Raw genomic sequence first — 22707 nt, forward strand, 5'->3', positions numbered from 1 at the left:
CATTATTTTGATTATTGTATTGAGTAATGCTACTTATTATATTTTTTTATTATCTTCTCATTATCTCGTGATGTGTCATTAGATAATTGGAGATTATTTATTATATTTTACTTATGAACCTTTTATTTAATATCATATTACGAGATGATGAGAAAAAAGATAATAAATAAAATTCTTCTAATGTATTTCATCATCTTTCAATGCCACAATTCACAAATAAAATAATAATAATAATAAATAATTTTTTTAATAATTTAAAATCAAAGATGATGAAATGATAATGATTAAAAGAATTATAAATAAACGTTGTTATCTCTATTAGATCCAGCAGATGAGATATAAGAGCATCTTCATTGGCTTGACCAAAGTTGAAGGATGACTAAAATTTAGATAATCTGTGCCAAAAAGACTTTACATTGAATTGAGCATCTCTAAAACAATTTGGATTTCTACTATTTGGTCAAAGATGGAGAATCACAATTGATTCACCAAACATTAAAATACTAATTTCTCACTCAAACCACTTGTATGTGTTTATGTAAGTGTAGATTTTTTATTGACATTGAAATAGATATGTTGCTAGATATTTGGTTAGTGAATAAAAAATTTAGATAGAATTTTAGATAATTTTAATCTCAATTTTTGGTTATTAGCATTAAATGACTTTTGAAAATATGATTTTTTTTAATATTAATTTAATTAGAATATAATTATTATTAATATTAAATTGGTAAAATTATGAAATGTGATACAAATAAATTAAATTAAAAAAATATTAATTTAATACTATTATATAGAGAGTGAATAACTAATCCAATGTGGGGATTGAATTTAAATGGAATGGGCAAAAGTAAAAAAGGCTCCCTATATATAATTTATATATATATATATAAATAAATATATTGTATATAGATATATACAATTTATTGAAAACTTAAAATTGTATTCAAGTCATTGGAGTAGTAAGTCCCACATTGCTTAAGGATTACTATTGTATTACCTTGGCCTCCTATATAAAGGTTGGCCTAGGAGGTCAAGACAATCTAAAGTCTAACTCTAATGAGTTTAAGCTCTTTTTATATTTATAAATTTTAATTTATTATTTAAATTATATTATAATTTGAATCTAAAAAATAATTTTTAGACCAAAATTTTTTTTTTTAAACACAATGTGTGCCATAGGCGGGGGGCGGGGCGAATGGGATTTTTTCCCCCGCCCCCACCTCCCAAGGGCGGGGGAAAAACCCCAATACCCAACATGGGGCGGGCGGGGTGCAGTGGAGGGTACCCCCGCCCCGCACCATGCGGATATCAGCCCTAGGCAATATGCTCAAAAATGGAGAAGACCTTGAGGAATTCCTCTACTCAGTACCCTACACCACACCTGCAGAGAAAAGAACTATTTTTTTTTCCCCTTCAACAAGCGTATGGAATAAGAACTGCATAGTAGAAATTTTCTTCTTTGAAAACGGTGGGTCTATAAAAGCTGATAATTGTTGAAAGATGTCATAGTTATTAAAACAAAAGTATCTGGATAATAGTACAGCATTGCCCTATCTTTTGTCATGAGCTCCAAATTGACAATGCCACGATGATAATTCACATGTACAGTAAAACTCTGGTTAGGGCTCAAGAAATGGGACATATGACTAATGGAAACATTTGAAGACGCGACACTAGAAGCATAGAAGATCACTGATGGCCACTGTTTCGGTCATGCTCCATCTCGTCGTCCGCATCCTCAAATCGTTGGTCGTTGATTTGAAGCTGTAATGAGAACATAGCCAAATCAATAAAACGTGCTTTTCAAAGAGTAAAAGTAACAGCTGAGCAGGAAATAGTCCGACGTTCCGAGATAATCAGATTGGCAGATATGGTACATCGGATTTCAAATCTTTATCATGTTCACCATCAGATTAATTTTCCTCAGAGAAGCAACAGCTGTTGGGTTAACAATAATCATTCACAAATATGGAATGCAATTAAATATCATATCTTTATTCCAATATAAAAACCTCAATATGAAGTTAACATCATATTAATCATCAGATTCGCATTTATCAGAGAAGCACACCTTTTTTAGGTTAAAGAAGAGAGTTAAAACCAACCAGCATAAAAGAATAAATCAACACCCTAAAAACATAACGTTGATTATATAGTCCCGTAGACATAGGTCTTGACTAAAACTAGTGGTTTCTTAACAATCATGAGGTTCAATGCTAGTACTCACCAAACAATTGTTGAGAAGAAAAAACCTCTCCTTGGAAAAACTCTATAAAAAAAGTCCATTTACCTTTTCAATTTCTTCTTCTTCTTCTTCTTTTTATACTTATTCTTATAATATTATTATAAGTAAATTTACCTTTCCATTATCACAGGGCCTTTATAAGATCTTGCCCTCAAATAACAGCCTAAGATAATAAATACATGGCTCATTAGAACCATGGGCTAATTTAGGCCTATTAGATCAACAATGGGAAAATGTGCCATACATTAAATTACATCCAGATCCCCAATCTCAGCTAACTATTGTAGGAATTAAGACATCAAATATCATATTTATTGAGGAAAAAAAAAAAAGACAAAGTATCAGAGAAAGAGACAGACAGACACGTGCATATCCAATGACTTGCAATAGTGAATTGGACCAAGTCATATGACAATAATGTAGGAGCTCCGAGACAGACTAATATGTGTGCTGACAGGCCTACCTCAAGCACCGTACGAGCGAGGTCATGATCCCCATTTGAATGACCAATTGAGTTGCTTGGATTTTGAGAGAAATGAACTTCCTCCTCTGTATATACAAACATGTCATAAGATATGTATTTCATAAAGTTACGTAGGCATCTATAAATATAATTGTAAGGAAAATGATCAACTTACAACTCTTTTATAACCATTTTCCAATTTTATATAAAATGGGGGGTAGTTTTGTAAAATTAACATTCAATTTTAATGAAGTGACATGATTGCATTGGCTAATTGTAAAATGAGTTGTAAAAGTGTCATAAAAAGGGTTATAGGTGTATAATTTTAATGATCCTATACCTGCCGCCTCATCTTCCAACTGATCAGCACTAAAAACCCAATTGTGCTCTTCTTCTTCTTCTTCTAAAGAAAGCATGCACAAATATTAAAAATGACAAGCAACTGATGAAGAAATCCTACAACTTAAAGAATAGAATCTGATCAAGTGTAGAACAAGGGTACCCACCATCAATTGGTTCGGGATTAAGCTCAGCACATTCACAGAAGATGTCAAACAGAGCATCCACTATCACGGAAGGTAAAAAATTAGTCATGTTTCACCAATATCAATAAGGAGGGTACAGCCAGAAAATGTAAAACATCAGTAAGAGAATTATTTTAAGATTAAACTGCAAGACAAGCAAATGAAAAAGAGAAGGATTTAAAAAACACGAAGAAAGATAGAAGAATACATTGGCTTGGATCTGATGGAATAAGCCTCATCTCTCTGATCTTGGATAAGTCCAAGATAGCACTGCTTTCTGAATCTGAGCCCTCAGAATCATCTTCATCAGCTTCTGTTTCAATCTTCGAACAAAATAACATTCATCGGCAATGTAAAAATAAGATGAGGACAGAGATCATTTTTTTTTATAAGGACAGAGATCATTTAAGGGCAACTAATTTTAGAAGGGGCAGAAATATGCAAAAAATAAAATGGGCTCTGATGTACCTATAGTGAAAGACACTTGCAACAAAAGAAAATAAAAAATGATGAAGTTTAGAAGTACCTTTATATAGGAAGAAAAAAAAAATCCAGATATGAAATTCTTCTGGGAATTAACATAATTTATAAATTCCATACTTGATTGATGTTTTAAATTTAGTCATCTTCCTTTCAGCATCATGACTGTATCACATGGAAAATTTTACTTACAAAGGTCTTTTTAGTTTTGCAAAAACCAGTCTATATAGGACTTTCTTTACCACTTGGATTTACATATCGGTCATTATTTTGAAACTTGCATAAACAAGGCAACATTCCTACTTTTCCAAGAGATGCAAGGAAAATAATATGGCATGAAGTCAAAATCACTAGCATATGTGCAAATGAAACAATTTTTCAGTTCAGTGAAACTTTAAAGACTTTAATGGTTTTCACTGAAAAAGATCAAACCTTAAATGCTTAAGTGTCAAAGCTTCCACACACTCAATAAGTAAATTATTGGTCTAATTGTCATGTGCATCAGAATCAGATGTTCTTGAATGATGATCAATTACAAACACGTTCCAAAGCAGCAACAAAAGTAATCCAAAAATCCCTAAGACAGTTAAATAATTTCTTTTTAACCCAGTTTGCATACAATACATTTCAAACTAGGAAATCCCAAAACAAAATCATTGCATTACAATCACAGACCGAAGTACATTGATGGGTATGAAAACTTGCATACCTGCGTATATATACAAGGAGAGGGATAGGCCTCTGGGTCCCTTGAAATTGCATGCAGTGAAAGAGACAAGAAATTGACCGCATAACCTTTGGTCCTGTCCACATCACTCAACCACACCACTTGCCTGCAAAAGACCACCAGCATGTTGAATACAACTGCGGGTGACTTTTTTTGTCAACTCAACCAAGTAGAATAACCTTGCCTATCTAACAAACCAAAGACCACCACCACCACCACCAGGGCTCCATTTTTTCAGTGAAAAACATAAAACAATATTTTTTTTTTGGACAGGAAGTTTTGCTCCATTATGTCAATAAATATGCAATTGTAGAGCTTGAGGAAAATTGATCACGTATCTTCAACAAGGTTCGGCCAACGACCGGCAGCTCAAATGACACCTTCTCCCCGCCACAAAGGGGAGCATTGAGGTTGCGAGTTCAAGAATCACTGGGTACTCGTACGACTTACAAATCAAGGAAAAGAAAACATTTTTAACTAGCTTCAGGAAATTATTGAGTCTTTAAAGCAACTCCAATAAAAGTATAGAATCTCCCAGTACTTAGAGAGAAACAGAAAGAAAAAATAAAAATAAAGAGGAAAAATGTATTGGTTACAATTTAGTTAGGTAATTAACACATAATCTAAGCAACATAGTCAATCACAAGCTACAAGAATAAAGATTTCTTGGTCCAATCAGAATAAATGAAGTCAGACAATTTTCTTTTCGTTACCTTTCATTTTCTGAGAACCCAAAATGCCCGAAAGTTGTAATTCAGAAAGATATGCATATATAAGTACATATTCAGAGAGAGAGAGAGAGAGAGTACTTGGTGGAGATGTAGAGAGTGCCGGGGGACTCAGGAGCTTGATTCCCAAGAACGAGGGCGACACCAGGTAGTACCTGCATGAGCTCCTCGCCATTGTCAGCGTCAAGAAGGGGTTCTCCGGCATCTTCTCCAACTCTATCCGAGAATTGCCTCAGCCCTAACACCATTTTTTCTCGCAATACCCTACTAATTATTTGAGTCCCTGGCGTAAGATTGGGATTCTGTGTGCGCTTTCTAGGGTTTTTTCTGGGGTTTTGTAAGCCGCTATTTTTTATTTTTATTTTTTCTGTTCGACGAAGGTACTGGGGAAAGCCCAATATTTTCTATTTTGTTTTAAAAAGCCCACAAAAAAAAAATGGATAATGATAACTAAATATCATAACTTACAGTCTTACATTAGTTTTTATCAGAGTAGACTAGCAAAATGTTAATGAAATCTAAAATATAGTTAAGTTTGTATAAATGATCTGTTTTGAACTAGTTAAAAACTTTCAGTTTAGACTCTGAGCTTCAGTAATTCTAAAGGGATTTTTAAAGTTGAAGTCACTATTTACCCATTAAACTCATATTTTATTTACAAATAATCAACAAAATTTTATTAAATTCTTTTTAAAACTTTTATTAGTAAACAAGACTATATTATATCCAGATTTTTCATGAAATATTTTTTATAAACAAGGTTATATTATGTTGGATAATTAGGTTGATATAAAAAATAATCGATAAAAAATAATTTTAAGTAAAAATTAAATTATTAATTAATATATGGAGTATATTTGCAAAATATTAAAAAATAATTTATTAAAATACATAATATTATATTATTATTTTGACTTTTAGATAGATAGTCCAATATGAATTAATATCTTCAATAACTTTAGTTTTAGCCAAAACCATAACTTTTAGCCAAATTTTAAAATTCTAGCCATTGCCAATGCTCTAACTAATTATCAACATTTTTTTTTCACATTCAACAGAAGTTTTCTTTATTTCAATAACTTTTGAGCTTATAATGTTACTACAGAAAGATATTTCCTATATCTATAATAAATAAAGTTCATAACAGAATCTACTGTTTATGTACAAAAGAAGTTAACAAAATAATTAAAAATGAGATAAGTTTTTTTATTAAAGAAGATCGAACATTAACATTCTTCTTTTCTTTTTATAAATAAAATTCATTCAAATCAGATATTCTCTTGCACATATTGAATTGAAACTTAAAAAGTACTTTTAACGGTTATAAAGTTATTATTTTAAAATGCTATATTTCGTAAATTTGTAAAAGTGTTTTAAGCAACTAAAAAATTTGGAAAATTGTGTAAAACCTCTTGAAAATAACGTTATATTTTTTTAAACTCACCCTAAATAAGGTCTCCTCCAATTACATAGATGAGATAAAATAAAAAATAAAAATTGAATAAAATAATTTTAAAATATAATTTTTTAATATAAATTTTATTTTAAAATTTTTAAAAGTTAAAATATTTATTAAATTTTATGTAAAAGTTTAAAAAAATTGTAACGATTAAATGAGATGGAAATAGATTATATGTTGTGCTCTTGTTACAAGACCATAGCGAATCTTTGAGAATTCATGCGCTTTTTACGCCAGGTAGCATCCAGATTTAATTATACAAATCAATGTTTTGGGGATTAGGGAATACACTTTATAACCCAATCATTTAAATGGATAAAATAAACAGGCCCTTTGCCCAATTATAGCCATTACCTAACAGATTGGTGCATTTACAATTTAAGCACGACAGCTCAGGACATCAATTCAACGTTCCATCTTCTAACTCAGAAAGGGTCCATACGAAGGATTGCCCAGGTTACATGGGCAGCACTAGCAAAGATAGCATCATCTATGTACCCATCTCGAGGCAGCTCTGATTTAGGTCTATTTTGCTTTTACAACTATTTTCAACTCATCTTATCTCCTCTCATTTAATCATTACAACATTCTCAAATTACTCCACAAAATAAAATAATCAATTCAACTTTTTCAAATCTCAAAATAAAAATAATATTAAAATAATATATTCTAACAATATTTTATTCAACTTTCAACTCAATTCATCTCATCTAAACTAAACTACAAATTTGGGCCTTTTCCAAGGCACAAAAGAATCACCTCGATGTCTGCTGCTAATTCATCTCGGTCAGCTAAATTGAGTTGCAACCTAGTCATTTAGAGAGCAAAAATTCGACTTTTGAGCTCAATACATTTTGTTCTAACTTGTCTTGGATTCTGGAGTAGCATTTTTGCTCCCCGAGTAATTCTGAGCAAAAAGTCCTACCTAATCCTGAGGGTGCACACCCTTGACATGAAAAACCTTCTATAGCGGAAACAGACTCACAAACAGGGGTATCCAACATCAAAACTGTGCTGTGCTCTACAAAATGTAAACCCGGGTCCTGATCAGTTTAAACAACACTGGAAAACCTAACTCTGAAACGAACTCACATCAAACTAAAGGGGATTTGCATTTGCAGCATCCTCTCAAACAGCGGCTACTCAGGCTAGCATATCACATTGACCCATTAATTTGCTGCATAGTCATTTCTAAAACATGGTCTTGTAAACGTTACACAGCCTATCACTTTGACAGTTCAAGTTAAAAAAGACTAACTGCCCACAACTGTAAACATACGAAACATTACCATATATCTGAAGCCAAAAGGTTCAAATCAGAAGACTACCAGACCACAAAAACAAAGGAAACGAAAAGACAAATAAATAACCCTCTAAATCCAAAAATACAAATTTCTTGGTTCCATCTACTCCCCAATTAGAAGCAGCATAACAAAACCTTTCTCATTGTCATGAATTAGGTCTTACAGTTGGACGAATCTACCAGAAGACTTCATTCACATTAGTCATATATCTCAAGGAAGAAGTGTGCAGAGCTACATATTTATTAAGCAACAAGTGTACTGGCAGTTGTCGACTCACTGCAGAAAAGAGAAAAGTTGAATTAATGATAATTTTTTTTATCAGTAGTTAATGACAAAATCACAAGGTCAACAACACAAATTGGATGAAAAGTTTGATCAATAAAAGGAAGAGGATCCAAATAGATAATTGTGAGACATTAGGAGAAGACTTACTATTTCCAGACAGGTGGAAGCTTCTTTGTCTTTTTGTAGTAGCGAGCGAGCCTGTGAATCCTGCTCTCAACAAGAATCAACCTGAACTTTGAATCCTTATCCTTCCTGTTCCTCTCCAGATGCTTACGGATGGAGACTGCCTTCTTGATAAGATGATACAGATCCTCTGGAATTTCGGGTGCAAGGCCTGACCCATTTGAAAGAAGAAACATATAAACAAACTCAGCAAATAAATTCTAAAGAAACACATTTTTTATCTACCCGTAACTAGAATAAAATGCTAGAGGGAAACGGTGTAAATAAAATCCAACAATTGAATCTAAGCATTTTCATTTGGGAACCAAACAAGAAAATTGAAGGGAAAAAAACTCATTACACGTCTCATATCTAACATTTTCTCATATTATCACACAAACAAAGCCTAGTGATGGAAAACTATTTTACTGTAAACCAAGAAAAGACATCACATGTAGAGAACTAACTGTCGTCATTATTTCTTGATTCCCTAAAGCCGAAGCATTTAGGCAACAACGTTCCAATTCTAAACGCCACCGCAATTTCTCAGCCTCCAACAGAGCACAAAAATCATTCAGAAAACAACAAATACATACCGTGAGCCTTGAGAATACGGAGGATCTTGCTTCCAGTAACGCTCTTGACCTGAGCGATACCGTGAGAGTCACGAAGAATCACACCGATCTGGGACGGAGTCAGACCCTTCTTCGCAAACTTGCATATGTTTTCCTCCACCTAAATCCCACACAAAAACCACAGCCTCTTTAAGTGAGCACGAATGACAATATAAACATATATCCACACAGACACATATGTATATATAAATCCAAAAAAGAATATTGGAGTTGTTTCCTTACATCCTGGAAAGAGATCTTAAGCCAACTTGGCGGAGTTCTCTTGTATGGCAAAGCTGAGGCTGAGATACCCTTACTAGATTCATGTCAGAAAAACACATCAGATATCGCCAGCTCCAGAAGGAGATAATACATAGATATAGATACAGAGAGATAGAAAGAGAGGTACCCGCGACTATGCATACGACCCATGGTGGCGGCGACGGAAGAGGAGGTACCGGTGCTTTCGTTCCCCTGCTGAGACGAGCTGCGCAAACCCTAGGATTCTAATGAGATATATATAATGGTTATTTATATATTAAGCCAGATTTCGGCTTTTCCATCTTTTTAAGGCCTTTAGGCCATCCACGCAATGGGCCCTCTCTCCGGCCCATGTATAATTGGTATCTTGTAGGTTTCCGAAATTTGAATTCTCTAGGCCCACGGGCAAGCCTTTCGAAGTCGTTGTTTTGCATACTTAGGCTTCGTTTGATACGAGAACTCATTTCAACTCATTATTATAATTTTTTTAAATTTTAATATAAAATATAATAAATAATTTAAATTTTTTAAATTTTAAAATAATAATAATATTTTAATAATATTTTATCATTTTAACTGAATTTAGTTTAACGTCTAAACACAATCTTATTATTATTATTATTATTAAAGTTTAATGAAAAAAAGAACAACGTTTTCTTTATAATCTTGGTTTGTAGAAGTTTTCTTCAACCTATCTCTATATGTACAAAGTAAGTGTTTATTAAATATGTGAAGAGCACGTATTTTTCTAAAAGTCTAATTTCAAAATTTACTTTACGTCTATCTCTTCATTTCAAAAATACGTGCTGAGCGTTTCTCAGATGATTAAAAAATTCATATCAATTTTTTAAATGGAAGAAAATTCTGACTCGTAAAAAAATCTATGATTAATGTTATGTTATGGCTAAAACGTAAGGAGAGAAGATGGGGGCTAACCCTTGAGAGGATTTAATTCTAGGTAATCTAATATCTTTTTTTAATCATGAATAATGGCGTGCGAGTTCGATACTACAAAAATAAAGTCAACCTGCTCTTTAGTCTTTACCTCTCTCGTTCATAAAAACAACTTGCAAATCTAAGACCCAATTTAATATTTTTGTAACGATATATGAGGTGAGACAGAATATGATGAAAATGTAATGAGTAATTATTAGGCAGTCTACAAATATAAATACGTAAAATTCTCATCCTATTGCAGGTTGGCATTTCATAAAGAAAATTAAAGTTTATATAAATAATCTGACGTATAACAGTTAATTATAAGAGGGTTTGCTTCAAGACTCAAGCCCACTGCAGTGAGACCTGAAGAGTTTAACTTGAGAACCATAGTTTGCTAACAGATCCACTCGCAGCCCACGAGTTTGGGTCAGATGGCCGCATGAAGGAGAGTGCGAAATCTTAAGTTATGTTTGAATGATGAGATGAGATGAGTTAAAATAAAAATAAAAATAAAAAATTAAATAAAATATTTTTATAATATTTTTATTATTTTTAGATTTGAAAAAGTTTTTAATTATTTATTATATTTTATATAAAAAATTTAAAAAATTATAATAATTAAATAAGATAAGTTGATATTAACTTTGAAGCCAAACGGAGTTTTATTTTTCGATGGAGAATGTCAAAAAGCACCTTGTTTGGAGGCATGCCCCACATTAGAAGTTAGCTAGCTAGCTATATTTTATCGTGTCACACATTGGAATTAGGTCATGTTTGCGAAAGAATAATTTTATTTAAAAGTCTTTAACACCACCCATCACTTATATGATATAATTTGATTTAGAAGTAAAATATTAGAATTTGAATCTTACGTATTAAATTATGCTATGTGGTTAGTGTGAGTTGTAAAGGCCTCAAATAGTACTATTTTTACGAAAAACGCCCACACGAATACATTTTGTGTAATTAACGACTATTATTGTGAGGGGATATATATAACGATTACTAGTGCATGCATGGGAGAAAGTGGTCTGCCAACGGTATTTTTGTTCAAACTTTTTGTTAATATATTAAATAAATAATAAAATTTAAACTTTTGAAATAATAATGATTTAATATGGTATCAGAATAGAGATTCTAAATTTAAATCCTAATTCTATACTTTATTCCATTCAATTTAATATTTCATGTGTTAAGCCCTCTTCATTGAGAGAGAATCTAGCCAATACTAAAGGGAAGTGTTAAGATATTAAATAAATAAAAAAATATACATCTTTTTATCACTCTAAATTTTTTAAACAAGTAGTGATTTAACACTTTTTGAACTCCAAAAATAGATAAATATATAGAATGTGCCACATAATATTTAGGCCTCATTTGATTTTACAGATGGTTTCAACCTACCTCATCTCAACATCTAAACACCATTTAAATATAAACATTTTTCAATTTCAAATTTTTAACTTTTTCATCTAATCATTATTATTTTCTCAAACTTTCAAATAAAACACAAAAAATAACTTAATTTTTTCAAATCTCAAAACAAAAATAATATCAAAAAATTATATTCTAACAAATATTAACTTTATAATATTTGTATTCAACATTTTCTCTCTCATTTCCCAAAACTCTATAAAACATCTTAACTCAAACCATTTCACTACTATTTACAAACTATCTCATTACTATTCACAGATTTTTCATCTCATCTTTATTACCAAACGAGACTAATAGTTGATAAATATAATTTATGAGTGAAATCATGTATACTCAATAAATATTGTAAAGTTCATGTTATATGTTTATTTCTTTCCTACTATAAATCTTAAACTTAAAACAAAAACTTTAAAAGACCTACGTCATGTATTTAGGACAAATTATGGGCAGAAAGCAATTATCTTTACCCTCTTATTAGTAGGATTTATGTGTTGTGGTGAAATTAAACGAGAAATAAATGAAAAACGAATAACTCTTTTAAATTTAATGCAATGTAAATAAGTTGTCTTAAAGAACATCTAAATAGATCTGAAAATTGTTGTGGCCCGATGATAGTATGCATCAAGCTAATAGGTCTGGATAAGTACAAACTCAAGGCCTTGCAATCTCGTGACAACTTAAACATGGTCCAGCTTAAGATACTAGAATGCACCCATGTGACATTCAGGGACCATGAAGGTACGTACTTTGAGCACAGAGAATCCGCGGAGGGCTGAAAATACATATTGTGCGAAAATAAATTATGTTCCAATGAATGGTATACTAAATTATCATATATCCAAATTATCAGAATTATCTAAAGATTTATTATATGTACCATATAAAAAATTAGTAGTTACTTTTTTGGGTTAATTCCAAAATCGATATCTGGCTTTTAGGTCTCGTTTGGATCGATATTGAGATGAGATGAAATGAGATAAAAATATATATATAAATAGTAGTAAAATAATTTATGAATAGTAATGAAATAGTTTGAGTTAAGATGATTGATGAAATTTTAAAAAATGATAGAGAAAAAATTGAATAAAAATATTGTTAGAATATAATTTTTTAATATTATTTATGTTTTTGAAATATTTAAAAAATCAGAATTATTTTTTGTGTTTTGTTTGGATGTTTAGGAAAGTTGTAATAATTAGGTAATAATTAGATGAAAAAGTTATAAAAATTAAAAATTAAATAGTGTTTATATTTAAGTGATGATCTGATCAACATCCAAATTAACCAGCCCTAGTCCAATTGCAAATCACCCTTGATTTCATATTTTTTTCGTCTTACTCCCTAGTTATGTTAAGTTTTTGTCTATTTGTCGTCACTTGATCTAACGTTGAGGTAGTCTTTTTTCTTTTTTTCTTTTTTTTTTTCTAACGTTGAGGTAGTCACCACCCCTTTATAATATATAGTGGATTAATTACTCCTTTTGTAAACAATAAAGCCGTAAAATAATGGATCGAATCTAAAATCTAGCATATATCAAAATATACGTGAGTAACTTAAAAATTGCTAATGAATTACCATCACTTAGATGGTTGCATGGGTAATGGATTACTCAAGCTAGCTCAATATCTTATCGACATGCATGCACCCAAACGGAGCATAGGAACAGTAATAGCTCTCCATGCATGGGATCCACTTGATTTCTTTATTTGAATCGGAGTGTCCAGAAAAATATTAAAAAGATGGTAATTAAGAAACATGCAAAGTGACCGCCGGCCGGTGTGGCATGTAAATGACTACGAAAGCTAGGCCAAAGTGAGAGACGATGACATGATTTTAAACCACATAGGTTTACCTAAAACGAAATAACCCGTAGCCATTTTTGCAGCAGCTAATTTTAGATCATACATGATGCATGTCTAGAACCCACAAACATTTTTGGAAAGGAGGTCGATCGTTTGGATATATCCTTTGGAAGTGTGCACTCAACCTAAGATCATTTGTAGTACCCATGGAGGCCACAGATCGACATAATTGATTCATAGCTTTATGCTCCACCGCTTCCTTTTGCAAATTCTTTTTCTTTGATAATATGCCAGCCTGCACTCTCTCATGCATCCGCTTTAAAACCCTTTTACATCGTCTCCTAAAAGAGATGCTCTCTGGTCTGATGTTGACCACAACCATCCCGAAACATGTACCCACGATTCTTTTATTAGTATCCACACATGGAAAGGCTAGGCTTAAAGTCATGATCACAATGAAATTAACGCATATATATGATCAAGCTATCTATATATATACATACAAATTAAACGCATGCAAAACATGATGTTAATATATGATGAGTTTCCTGAAATAAAACTTATTGCATTTTTACACATGCAAATCCTTAGACAAGACTCATGCATGCGTGTTCGTCTTTGAATGATGGACTATGTTTGAAGGACGAAAGTGTAGATGGCAGTCATGGTAACACTATTCTGCTACTACTGCTACAAAGAATGGCGAGTTTACCACTAAACAAATGATAACAGTAATAATAAAGGAATGTGCAAAAACCAAAAAAAAAAAAAAAAAAAGGCTGAAAACTGACAGTACTTTATAAGAAAGAGATGCCATGCCAACCCGGCAAAAAAATGGTAAAGAAAACCAAAAAGTTTGAAAAGGAGCCAAGGCAGAGAACAAATCCGGGACGGCATTTAAAAAGTAAAGAACTGTTTAAAAGAAGGAGAAAGGAACAAGTCCTTCGATCTCTGGCCTGGTGAAAAAGTTATGCACTGCCCAGCGCACTACTGATCATCTAAAGCATGCAGGTAGAGGACGCCGAAGCTGTAGGCCGGAACCAAGATCTGTTTTTTTTTTTTTTTTTTAAATTTTTGGAACCGAGATCTATTCCTGCATAAAAAGGACCACATTTACAGTACTAGAATACATATAATAATATGCTTTAAAAAACCTTATTTTTTGGTACACAGTATTTTTTTTTTTTTTACACAGTATGTTGATCAAAGGAAAGCCGAGCCAAATCATGCATGTTGTGCTACAGATTAATTTATAAGTGGGTAGATTGTGCAGCCCCAGATATGATATTGCAGTCCTGAAAATACTAGCTAGAGAGGTCCATGAAAGTTGCATGGAAAAGTTCAGTTTATGATATTGTAGTACTTGGACATGTTTGACTATTACCTTTCCATGGTCTCATTCGACGTTCCAACTTCCAAGAGTTGTTTCATGTGACCATGTTTCATGTTTCTTTATTAGTTGTTCTGTTGTTTTCAAAGAACTTTAAAAGGATCGGAGGTAATATTATTAAGGCCACGTTTCGATATGAAATGAAACGAAATAATATATTTTGAAAGGTAGTAAAATTTTTAAGTTAAGATGAGATAATTTGTAAAAAAATGTGTGTTTAGATAATGAAATAAGATGAGATATTTTATAAAACATAGTATGTTTGGATAATAAGATGAAGTAAGATGGTTTTAAATTTTTAGATATTTGATAAAGTGGTGGGTCTTACCAATTATTAAAAAGTATTTTAAATTATTAGGTAGAAAATATTATGAATATATTAAAAATAAGTAATATCTATTATTAATTTAAAAAATCTTAAATATTTTGACTTTTCTATATATATTTTTTTGTAGTTGGTCGTGATTATTTCAATATTCCTAAATATGAACACATTTCTTTGTTAAATGAAATTATTCTAATTATGACATATTTATTATATTATATTTTATAAAATTTGAAATATATTTTTCTAATTATATATTATAATAAAATAAAAAATTCTAATAGTTAATTATATACATTAAAAATGTGATAGTTTGCATTACTATAGTGTTATAGAGGCATATGAAACTTTGTAATAGATCAATTATAGTGGTATTGTATTGTTACTGTAACTTCACTGTAGCGATGTTTAAAAAATTAGAAAAGAGATAAGATTTTATATTTTACCGTTTGGATAAGCAGATGAAAGATAAAGTATTGTTCAGATGAGATAGTTTGTATCTCATTTGAGCATACTTTAGCACAATGTGTGTGTGTTTTATAAAATATGAATTAAAATTTAAAAAATTTAAATTATTTATTATATTTTATATAAAAATTTTAAAAAAATATAATAATAAAATGAGATAAAAATTTTGTATCTCATACTGCCGTATAGTCTTCGACATGGAATAAGGATTTGAACTATTAAAAACAAATTGATAAAAAAAAAAAAAGCACTGGAGCAGGACAACTGGACAAATGACAGTAGAGTGCAGCAGTGCCTGCTCTGACACAGAAATACAGCCAAAATCCCAATGTTTTTTTTTTAATGAAAATCCCACTGTTTTACCGATGAGTACTTTGTACTTATTTGGTTTGAATTTCTTTAATCTGATACGCACAGGCCCATGACTGCCCTTCACACTATGGAATTCCATTGGTTTGAAACCATGATTCCTTCTCTCTTAGTGGATCTTCTCTTATTTCACGCAATCAACTACCAACGTACACTGGCCTACTATGGGTGTGTACACAGGTGATTTCCATTTTTTGAATTCAAACCGCTGACCAAATCTGTGATCGTACGATTCGATTCGTATGGTAGAACTGACTGTGTTCATCACTAACCACGTGGCAAACGCAACACGTTCAGTAGGAATGGACCTACATCTGTGACATTTAAATCCTATGTCAAATTCAAGGACCATTGGATTAGACACTCTACTTCCAATGATTTAAGCCACATTTTTGTCATTTGTGTATGTATACTTATGAAAATGAAATTCCACCAAAAATGCCCCTATCACTTTTATCTGTCAGGAATGATTTGGTTATGATTTAAATTGAATTGAGTTGAATTAAGTTAAAATAATAAAATATTATTAAAATATTATTTTTTTAATATTATTATTATTTTAAATTTTAAAAAATTTAAATTATTTATTATATTTTATAAAAAAATTTAAAAAAATTATAATGATGAGTTGAGATGAGTTTATTAACCAAATATATCTAAGTGTTTGCATTATATATATAATAATAGTATGTTTGGATTCCAAACCTATCTCAACTCATCATTTTAATTTTTTTAAATTTTAGTATAAAATATAATAAATAATTCAAAATTTTTAAATTTCATAATAATAATAATATTAAAAAATAATATTCTAACAATATTTTATCATCTCAACTAAATTCGACTCAACTCAACTCAGTTCAACATCTAAACGTATCTTTAGTCTATATATAATATTCAAATGTGAATGCTCATATAAGTCTATATAGTTATGTTTAAAAAAATTTAAAGTTACAATAATATCTTTTTTAAACTAATATATTTTTTTTATCCTCATTTATCAATGAAATTGCACGTACAATTTCTACTTAGGACTATAAATAAATTTTCTCATACATATATATATATATGTGCGCGCGCGCGATTTTAAATTTTGAATCAAATACTCTAGCACGATGCTACTTAAATTAAAATGAAAATAACTCGAATGGTAATAATTTAAACCATTAAGATTATCTCTAATTTTGTAATCGAATTTGATGGTCTAATATAAAAAGATAGACCCAAAATTAAATGTTGATGTATACTAACTCCTTCCAACAATACAGTTTGATGTCAAGATTCTTTAGATCAATTGACAATACTTTAATTTTTCACTAAGAGAATAAATAATCGAATCTCTCATCTTCATATACATATATATATATATATATAAAACACCGTTCGATTAGCAATTATCGAATAATATTTAATTACCAATTCTCGCTGTTGTTAGTAGAGTCAATGATGCATCAACATTTAACAATGGGTCTATCTTTTTAATCACTCAAAGTGTTATCTTTTTCTATAGTTTATTATACCAATCTAATCACATTAGTAAACAATTTCTATTAGTAACCGATCGATAGAAACTTAAATGAATACATTTTATTGCCGCCATATCAATTACATTAACACATTTTTTTTAAATAGAGGAAATTAAAACCTAATATAAATAATTTTAGTTAAATTTCTAGATTGCAATGGTAGATTACAAAGTGGGTGTAACAGCGTATGCAATTATCTTTTCCTTTAACTTTCTGTAATTAATAATATTTCATTTAAGACAAATTTAGTATCATATTTGATGGATCGCATTAATATTCTTAGATCAAATTTAAACTCTTTTAAAAAAGAAAAATTATATTTATAGTTATATAGTATGCAAGTCTCAATATACTTATTTAAAAAAAATAAAAAAATAAAAAATTTATATAAAAAATTAATTTTTTAATAATAAACCACATAATTTTTCATAAAATTACCGCTATCTAACTTTTCTCTTAAAAAAAAAAAATAATAAATATATCTGATATATACTCCAACATCGATCTGTCGTATGAGTCACACGTCCATACGGCCCTCCTATATCAAAACTCACTTTACCGCAACGGGGGAATGTTAAGAACTTAAAGAGCACAGAGAACTCGGCCCCAGTCTCACCATCCCATCGCTTGAGCTATAAAGAATCTCCGTATTCATTTCGCGGAGTTCAATCCTATGGCTCAATCCCGTTATCATAACATTCCATCTCATCACTAACCGAGGCTGCTTTCCCAATCCCCACTGTATTAGTCCGCTTCTCTGTTTCGTTGTCTCTTGCAGACCATTTCATTCCTTCCAAGACAGAGAAACACACGGACAGACACAGAGAAAGAGAGTTTTGTTTTTCTTCTTCTTCTTCTTCTTATTATTATTTTTTTTTGGAGAGGGGATGGGTTTTACGTTGGGTTTAGGGAGGGAGCTCGGGAAGAGGCCGACGTAAACAAGAGAAAAACCTGTTAACCAGACCAAGAACCAGAGGGGGGAGTGAGAGTTAAAAAACAGAACTTGCTTCTGCTTGTTTTGATCCAAAACCAAAAATGGGTCTCGCGGCATTTCTATTCTCTGTCATATTTTTGTTAACAAGCTCAACATGGGTCTGTGCAAATGCAGAGCTCAGAGCACTCATGGATATAAAAGCAGCTTTGGACCCACAGAGCCAGTATCTCTCTTCATGGACCATCAACGGCACCCCATGCGACGGTTCCTTTGAAGGTGTTGCTTGCAATGAGAGAGGTCAAGTGGCGAACATTTCGTTGCAGGGAAAGGGGCTATCAGGCAAGGTCTCTCCGGCCATTGCTGGGCTCAGGCACTTGACGGGGCTCTACTTGCATTATAACTCTCTGCACGGAGAGATACCAAGAGAAATAGTAAATTTGACTGAGCTGACTGATTTGTATCTGAATGTGAATAATCTCTCTGGATGGATACCTCCCGAGGTCGGAAACATGGCTGATTTACAAGGTTAGTGGTGGGCTTTCGTACTTCTCTCTCTCTCTCTCTCTCTCTAATTTTTGTTCGAGGATATGAACCAAAAACTTAGAACTTCGATTGGTTGTAGCAGTGCGCCCAAAGATTTGCCTTACTCCTCGGGTGTGTGTGGGCGTGCTAGTTTTTTCTTTTTCTTTTACTTTTTTTGGGCGGGTGGGTGCGTTTTAGTTTTGCAGATGTGGATTTTGATATCTTTTTCCAAAGTTCGTGCATATATTTCTTCACTCCTGAATTTTAATGAGACAGAAAGAAAATAAAGAATCGTAAATCTTGATGCTGTAGGCTGATAAAATGTTTAAATGAGTAGATAAATCGATAAACAATGTCGGATACAACCGTTTAGCCTATTCTGTTAGAGTTCTTATTTTTGTGTCACGCTAAAGGCCTAATATCATGAAGAGATTCCTTTTTTTTTTTTCTTGTTTGCCTATTTTGGGTATCTGCAACTGTAGATAGAACTGAATAAATGATATGTTTTTTTTTTGTTCAATGATTTCTTTCCTTGTACTACTAGCTGTTTAGGATTTTCTCATAAACGCTTCGAACTTTGCTCATCTTGTTTTTTCTTTTGCACTATAGTATTGCAACTTTGTTATAACCAGTTCACCGGAAGCATTCCTACACAGCTGGGTTCCCTAAAGAGGCTTAGTGTTCTTGCTTTGCAATCTAACAAATTAACTGGAGCAATCCCTGCAAGTTTAGGGGATTTGGGTCTGTTACGGAGGCTAGACTTGAGCTCCAATCAACTCTTTGGTTCAATTCCCTCAAAATTGGCCAACACCCCTTCGCTGGAAGTTCTGGACATTCGGAACAATACTCTCTCTGGCAGTGTACCTCTTGGTAAAGGTTTTTTTTTTTTTTTTAATTATTATTATTATTTTTTAAAGCTTGGCTGAGTATGCCTGTTTTGATTAACTGAAAAATGTGAATATAATTTGATCACGTTTTCGCTGTGGTTGATGAAGCTTTGAAAAGACTGAATGATGGATTCCTATACCAGAACAACATTGGTTTATGTGGGGTTGGGTTTTATCCTTTGAAAACGTGTAATGCTTCAAATCATCTCAATCGAAGTCGGCCCGAGCCCTATGGACCGGTTGGAACTAATTTGCCTACAAGAGACATACCAGAGACTGCAAACGTGCAGTTACCTTGCAACCATACTCGGTGCTCAAATCTGTCAAAATCCCCTAGATCCTCTGTTGCTGTTGGCGTAATTGTGGTAACAATTGCACTATCGGCTTTAGGAATTCTGAGCTTCATTCAATATCGCCACCGTAAACAGAAACTCAGCACCAAGTTTGATGTTTCAGTTAACCGTCTTAATACTGATCAGGCCAAGGGGGTGTACCGGAAGAATGGCTCTCCTCTAATCAGCCTCGAGTACGCCAGTGGGTGGGACCCTTTAGCTGATGGGCGAAATTTCAGTGGGTTTGCGAAAGAAGTCTTCCAGAGCTTTAGGTTCAATTTGGAAGAGGTGGAGTCAGCTACTCAGTACTTCTCGGAGTTGAACTTGTTGGATAAGAGTAACTTCTCTGCAACTTACAAAGGAATACTGAGAGATGGCTCCATTGTTGCTATTAAGAGCATCGGAAAAACTAGCTGCAAGTCAGAGGAAGCTGAGTTTTTGAAGGGATTAAACAATTTGACCTCATTGAGACATGAGAATCTAGTAAGATTGAGAGGATTTTGCTGTTCAAGGGGCCGTGGTGAGTGCTTTCTCATCTATGATTTTGTTCCCAACGGGAATTTATTGCACTATCTCGATGCAAAGGATGATGGCCATGTCCTTGAATGGTCAACTAGAGTTTCTATTGTGAATGGGATTGCGAAAGGTCAGTGTTTTACTCTGGTTTAGTTGTTTCACTGTCTGCTTTTTGGTTAAAACCTGTAGATTTGATAATTTATGCAATCAAATGTCCTATTTTGTTATCCACAAGATGTTGAGGTGGAGAAATATGGTTTGTATATCCAGTATAAATGATCCCCTACGGTGAAATTTAATTGGGGGGATGCTTTTTCTGAGAATAATCTTGCACATATCACTGTATTATTTTATCCCACATTCTCTAAAGAATAATTGGGAATAAAAGTTTGGTTTTGCACTGAATATTTACTTCTTTATGGTGATTTTTATATTTGTTAAATGAGAATTTCGTTTCTCTCTATTCTTTTCTTCAACGTAAATGTAAGGAAGATTCAATTTTCACCATTGATGACAGGAATGCATTCGGGTTAGTTTGGTTCTCAAACCCATCTTAACTTATCATTATAACTTTTTCAAATTCCAATACAAAATATAATAAATAATTTAACTTTTTCAAATTTCAAAATAATAATAATATTAAAAAATGATATTATAATAATATTTTATCATTTCAAGTTATCTCAATTCAATATACAAACGCAGCCTAAAAGGTGATGTTTCTATTTGTTCATACTGAACTTTGTTTTTTTCCCAAGCAGGTGTAGCATATTTACACAGTTCCAAAGGGAACAAACGGGCTCTTGTTCACCAAAACATCTCAGCTGAGCATGTGCTCATTGACCAGCGATTCAACCCATTGCTCTCAGGTTCCGGCCTGCACTATCTTCTCACCAATGACGTTATCTTCTCGGCACTCAAAGCAAGTGCTGCAATGGGCTACCTAGCTCCTGAATACACCACTACTGGCAAATTCACGGAGAAAAGTGACGTATATGCATTTGGGGTGCTTGTTTTCCAAGTCCTCTCAGGAAAGCTGAAAGTCACTAGCTCAATACGACTTGGTGCAGAGTCATGCAGATATCAAGATTTTATTGATCCAAACCTTCATGGCAGGTTCTTCGAATATGAAGCAACGAAGCTTGCAAGAATAGCTTTGCTTTGCACTCTCGAGTCTCCAATTGAGAGGCCATCCATGGAAGCCGTTGCTCAAGAATTGGGTGACTGCAGTAGTTGCCTCTCCCAGACTTGATTTATCTAGCCATTGCTTCTAGAATTTTCAAATGGTAGGTGTAGGGATGACCCACTAACTGCTCATTGATGATGAAAATAGATTCCTTGTAATGTCGCGTCCTTTGCGTAGGACTAAGCTTTCTTATGAATGTGACTGAACCTTGATTTGTTCTGGCCGGGGGATAGGCTTTCTTATGGGGTATTTTGTTTGTAGTGACTTTTATTTGTAAGGAGCTGAGTGAAATCCCCACCACCAACAAAGCTTTCAGACGTGATTGCATCTGGGATTTTATTCCTCCTGAATGCAAGACTTGGTCATAGATCTATGTCATGTTGCAAAGTTTACTAAGAATTTTGATGGCTTGGTGCCACTTGTACAACTTTTCACATATAATAGGTACACCTCATAGATTTATGATAGGAATCAGTTCTTTCACTATAAGAATTAAAAGAATCTCTCTATTTTGCCATAATACTCGGGATGTGAAACTGCAAAACCTCATCAAAACCTTAGGAAACTTGACCTATAATATCACTACATGCTGTTTTTCCTCGATATTTTTAATGGGTTTCTTTGCTGGTTAACAAAAGCAGTGACTTTGTCACTGCAAAACTTAGCAAAGAAGCCAACTACACAATTTCCTCTATTAAGAACAATGATAAGTGGCAATAAGATCATTGAAATCCCAGTTGGGTTGCCATAGTTCACAAAAAATAATGTCTTCGTCCAATTAGGGTTGATGGGATAATTTTGGGACAGTTAGATCGAGTA

At 32.5% G+C, this 22707-nt stretch overlaps 3 protein-coding genes across 4 annotated transcripts; 1 reads left to right on the top strand and 2 right to left on the bottom strand.

Annotated features, from left to right (window-relative positions):
• Positions 1 to 1453: 1453 nt before the first annotated feature.
• On the bottom strand, positions 1454 to 5583 carry LOC121248364 (chloride conductance regulatory protein ICln). 2 transcript variants are annotated; one of them, XM_041146822.1, is made up of 7 exons: positions 5252 to 5580; positions 4425 to 4548; positions 3444 to 3558; positions 3218 to 3277; positions 3052 to 3114; positions 2712 to 2797; positions 1454 to 1767 (listed from the first exon to the last, which is right to left on the bottom strand). In XM_041146822.1, the coding sequence occupies exons 1-7, from the start codon at positions 5416 to 5418 to the stop codon at positions 1693 to 1695; spliced, it is 690 nt and encodes a 229-aa protein (XP_041002756.1). In that variant the 5' UTR covers positions 5419 to 5580; the 3' UTR covers positions 1454 to 1692. The 2 variants fall into 2 exon arrangements, with proteins under 2 accessions (XP_041002756.1, XP_041002757.1); XM_041146823.1 differs by lacking the exon at positions 2712 to 2797 and having other exon boundaries at positions 5252 to 5583.
• Positions 5584 to 7975: 2392 nt separating this feature from the next.
• Positions 7976 to 9551, bottom strand: LOC121248379 (40S ribosomal protein S13). The gene is made up of 5 exons (XM_041146840.1): positions 9404 to 9551; positions 9238 to 9310; positions 8977 to 9115; positions 8366 to 8552; positions 7976 to 8209 (listed from the first exon to the last, which is right to left on the bottom strand). Exons 1-5 carry the CDS (start codon positions 9424 to 9426, stop codon positions 8176 to 8178), a joined length of 456 nt encoding a protein of 151 aa, XP_041002774.1. The 5' UTR covers positions 9427 to 9551; the 3' UTR covers positions 7976 to 8175.
• An 8526-nt stretch (positions 9552 to 18077) lies between these two features.
• LOC121248267 (probable leucine-rich repeat receptor-like protein kinase At5g63930) lies at positions 18078 to 22287 on the top strand. Its single transcript, XM_041146674.1, has 4 exons — positions 18078 to 18970; positions 19577 to 19837; positions 19963 to 20832; positions 21464 to 22287. Exons 1-4 carry the CDS (start codon positions 18547 to 18549, stop codon positions 21952 to 21954), a joined length of 2046 nt encoding a protein of 681 aa, XP_041002608.1. The 5' UTR covers positions 18078 to 18546; the 3' UTR covers positions 21955 to 22287.
• Positions 22288 to 22707: the final 420 nt, after the last annotated feature.

Source organism: Juglans microcarpa x Juglans regia, chromosome 2D, assembly GCF_004785595.1.
Source record: "Juglans microcarpa x Juglans regia isolate MS1-56 chromosome 2D, Jm3101_v1.0, whole genome shotgun sequence".
NCBI classification, from domain to species: Eukaryota; Viridiplantae; Streptophyta; class Magnoliopsida; order Fagales; family Juglandaceae; genus Juglans; species Juglans microcarpa x Juglans regia.

Excerpts from the sequence above, each read along its gene's own strand:
- LOC121248379 (XM_041146840.1), bottom strand. The coding sequence starts at position 9,426 with ATGGGTCGTATGCATAGTCGCGG. Across the intron at positions 9,116-9,237 it reads TTAAGATCTCTTTCCAGGAT|GTGGAGGAAAACATATGCAA; the intron begins GTAAGGAAACAA and ends TGTGGGATTTAG. Across the intron at positions 8,553-8,976 it reads CCGTATTCTCAAGGCTCACG|GCCTTGCACCCGAAATTCCA; the intron begins GTATGTATTTGT and ends CAAATGGGTCAG.
- LOC121248364 (XM_041146822.1), bottom strand. The coding sequence starts at position 5,418 with ATGGTGTTAGGGCTGAGGCAATTCTCGGATAGAGTTGGAGAAGATGCC. Across the intron at positions 4,549-5,251 it reads ACTCTCTACATCTCCACCAA|GCAAGTGGTGTGGTTGAGTG; the intron begins GTACTCTCTCTC and ends GGTCTTTTGCAG. Across the intron at positions 2,798-3,051 it reads GTTGGAAGATGAGGCGGCAG|AGGAGGAAGTTCATTTCTCT; the intron begins GTATAGGATCAT and ends TTGTATATACAG.
- LOC121248267 (XM_041146674.1), top strand. The coding sequence starts at position 18,547 with ATGGGTCTCGCGGCATTTCTATTCTCTGTCATATTTTTGTTAACAAGC. Across the intron at positions 19,838-19,962 it reads CTCTGGCAGTGTACCTCTTG|CTTTGAAAAGACTGAATGAT; the intron begins GTAAAGGTTTTT and ends TGGTTGATGAAG. Across the intron at positions 20,833-21,463 it reads TGTGAATGGGATTGCGAAAG|GTGTAGCATATTTACACAGT; the intron begins GTCAGTGTTTTA and ends TTTCCCAAGCAG.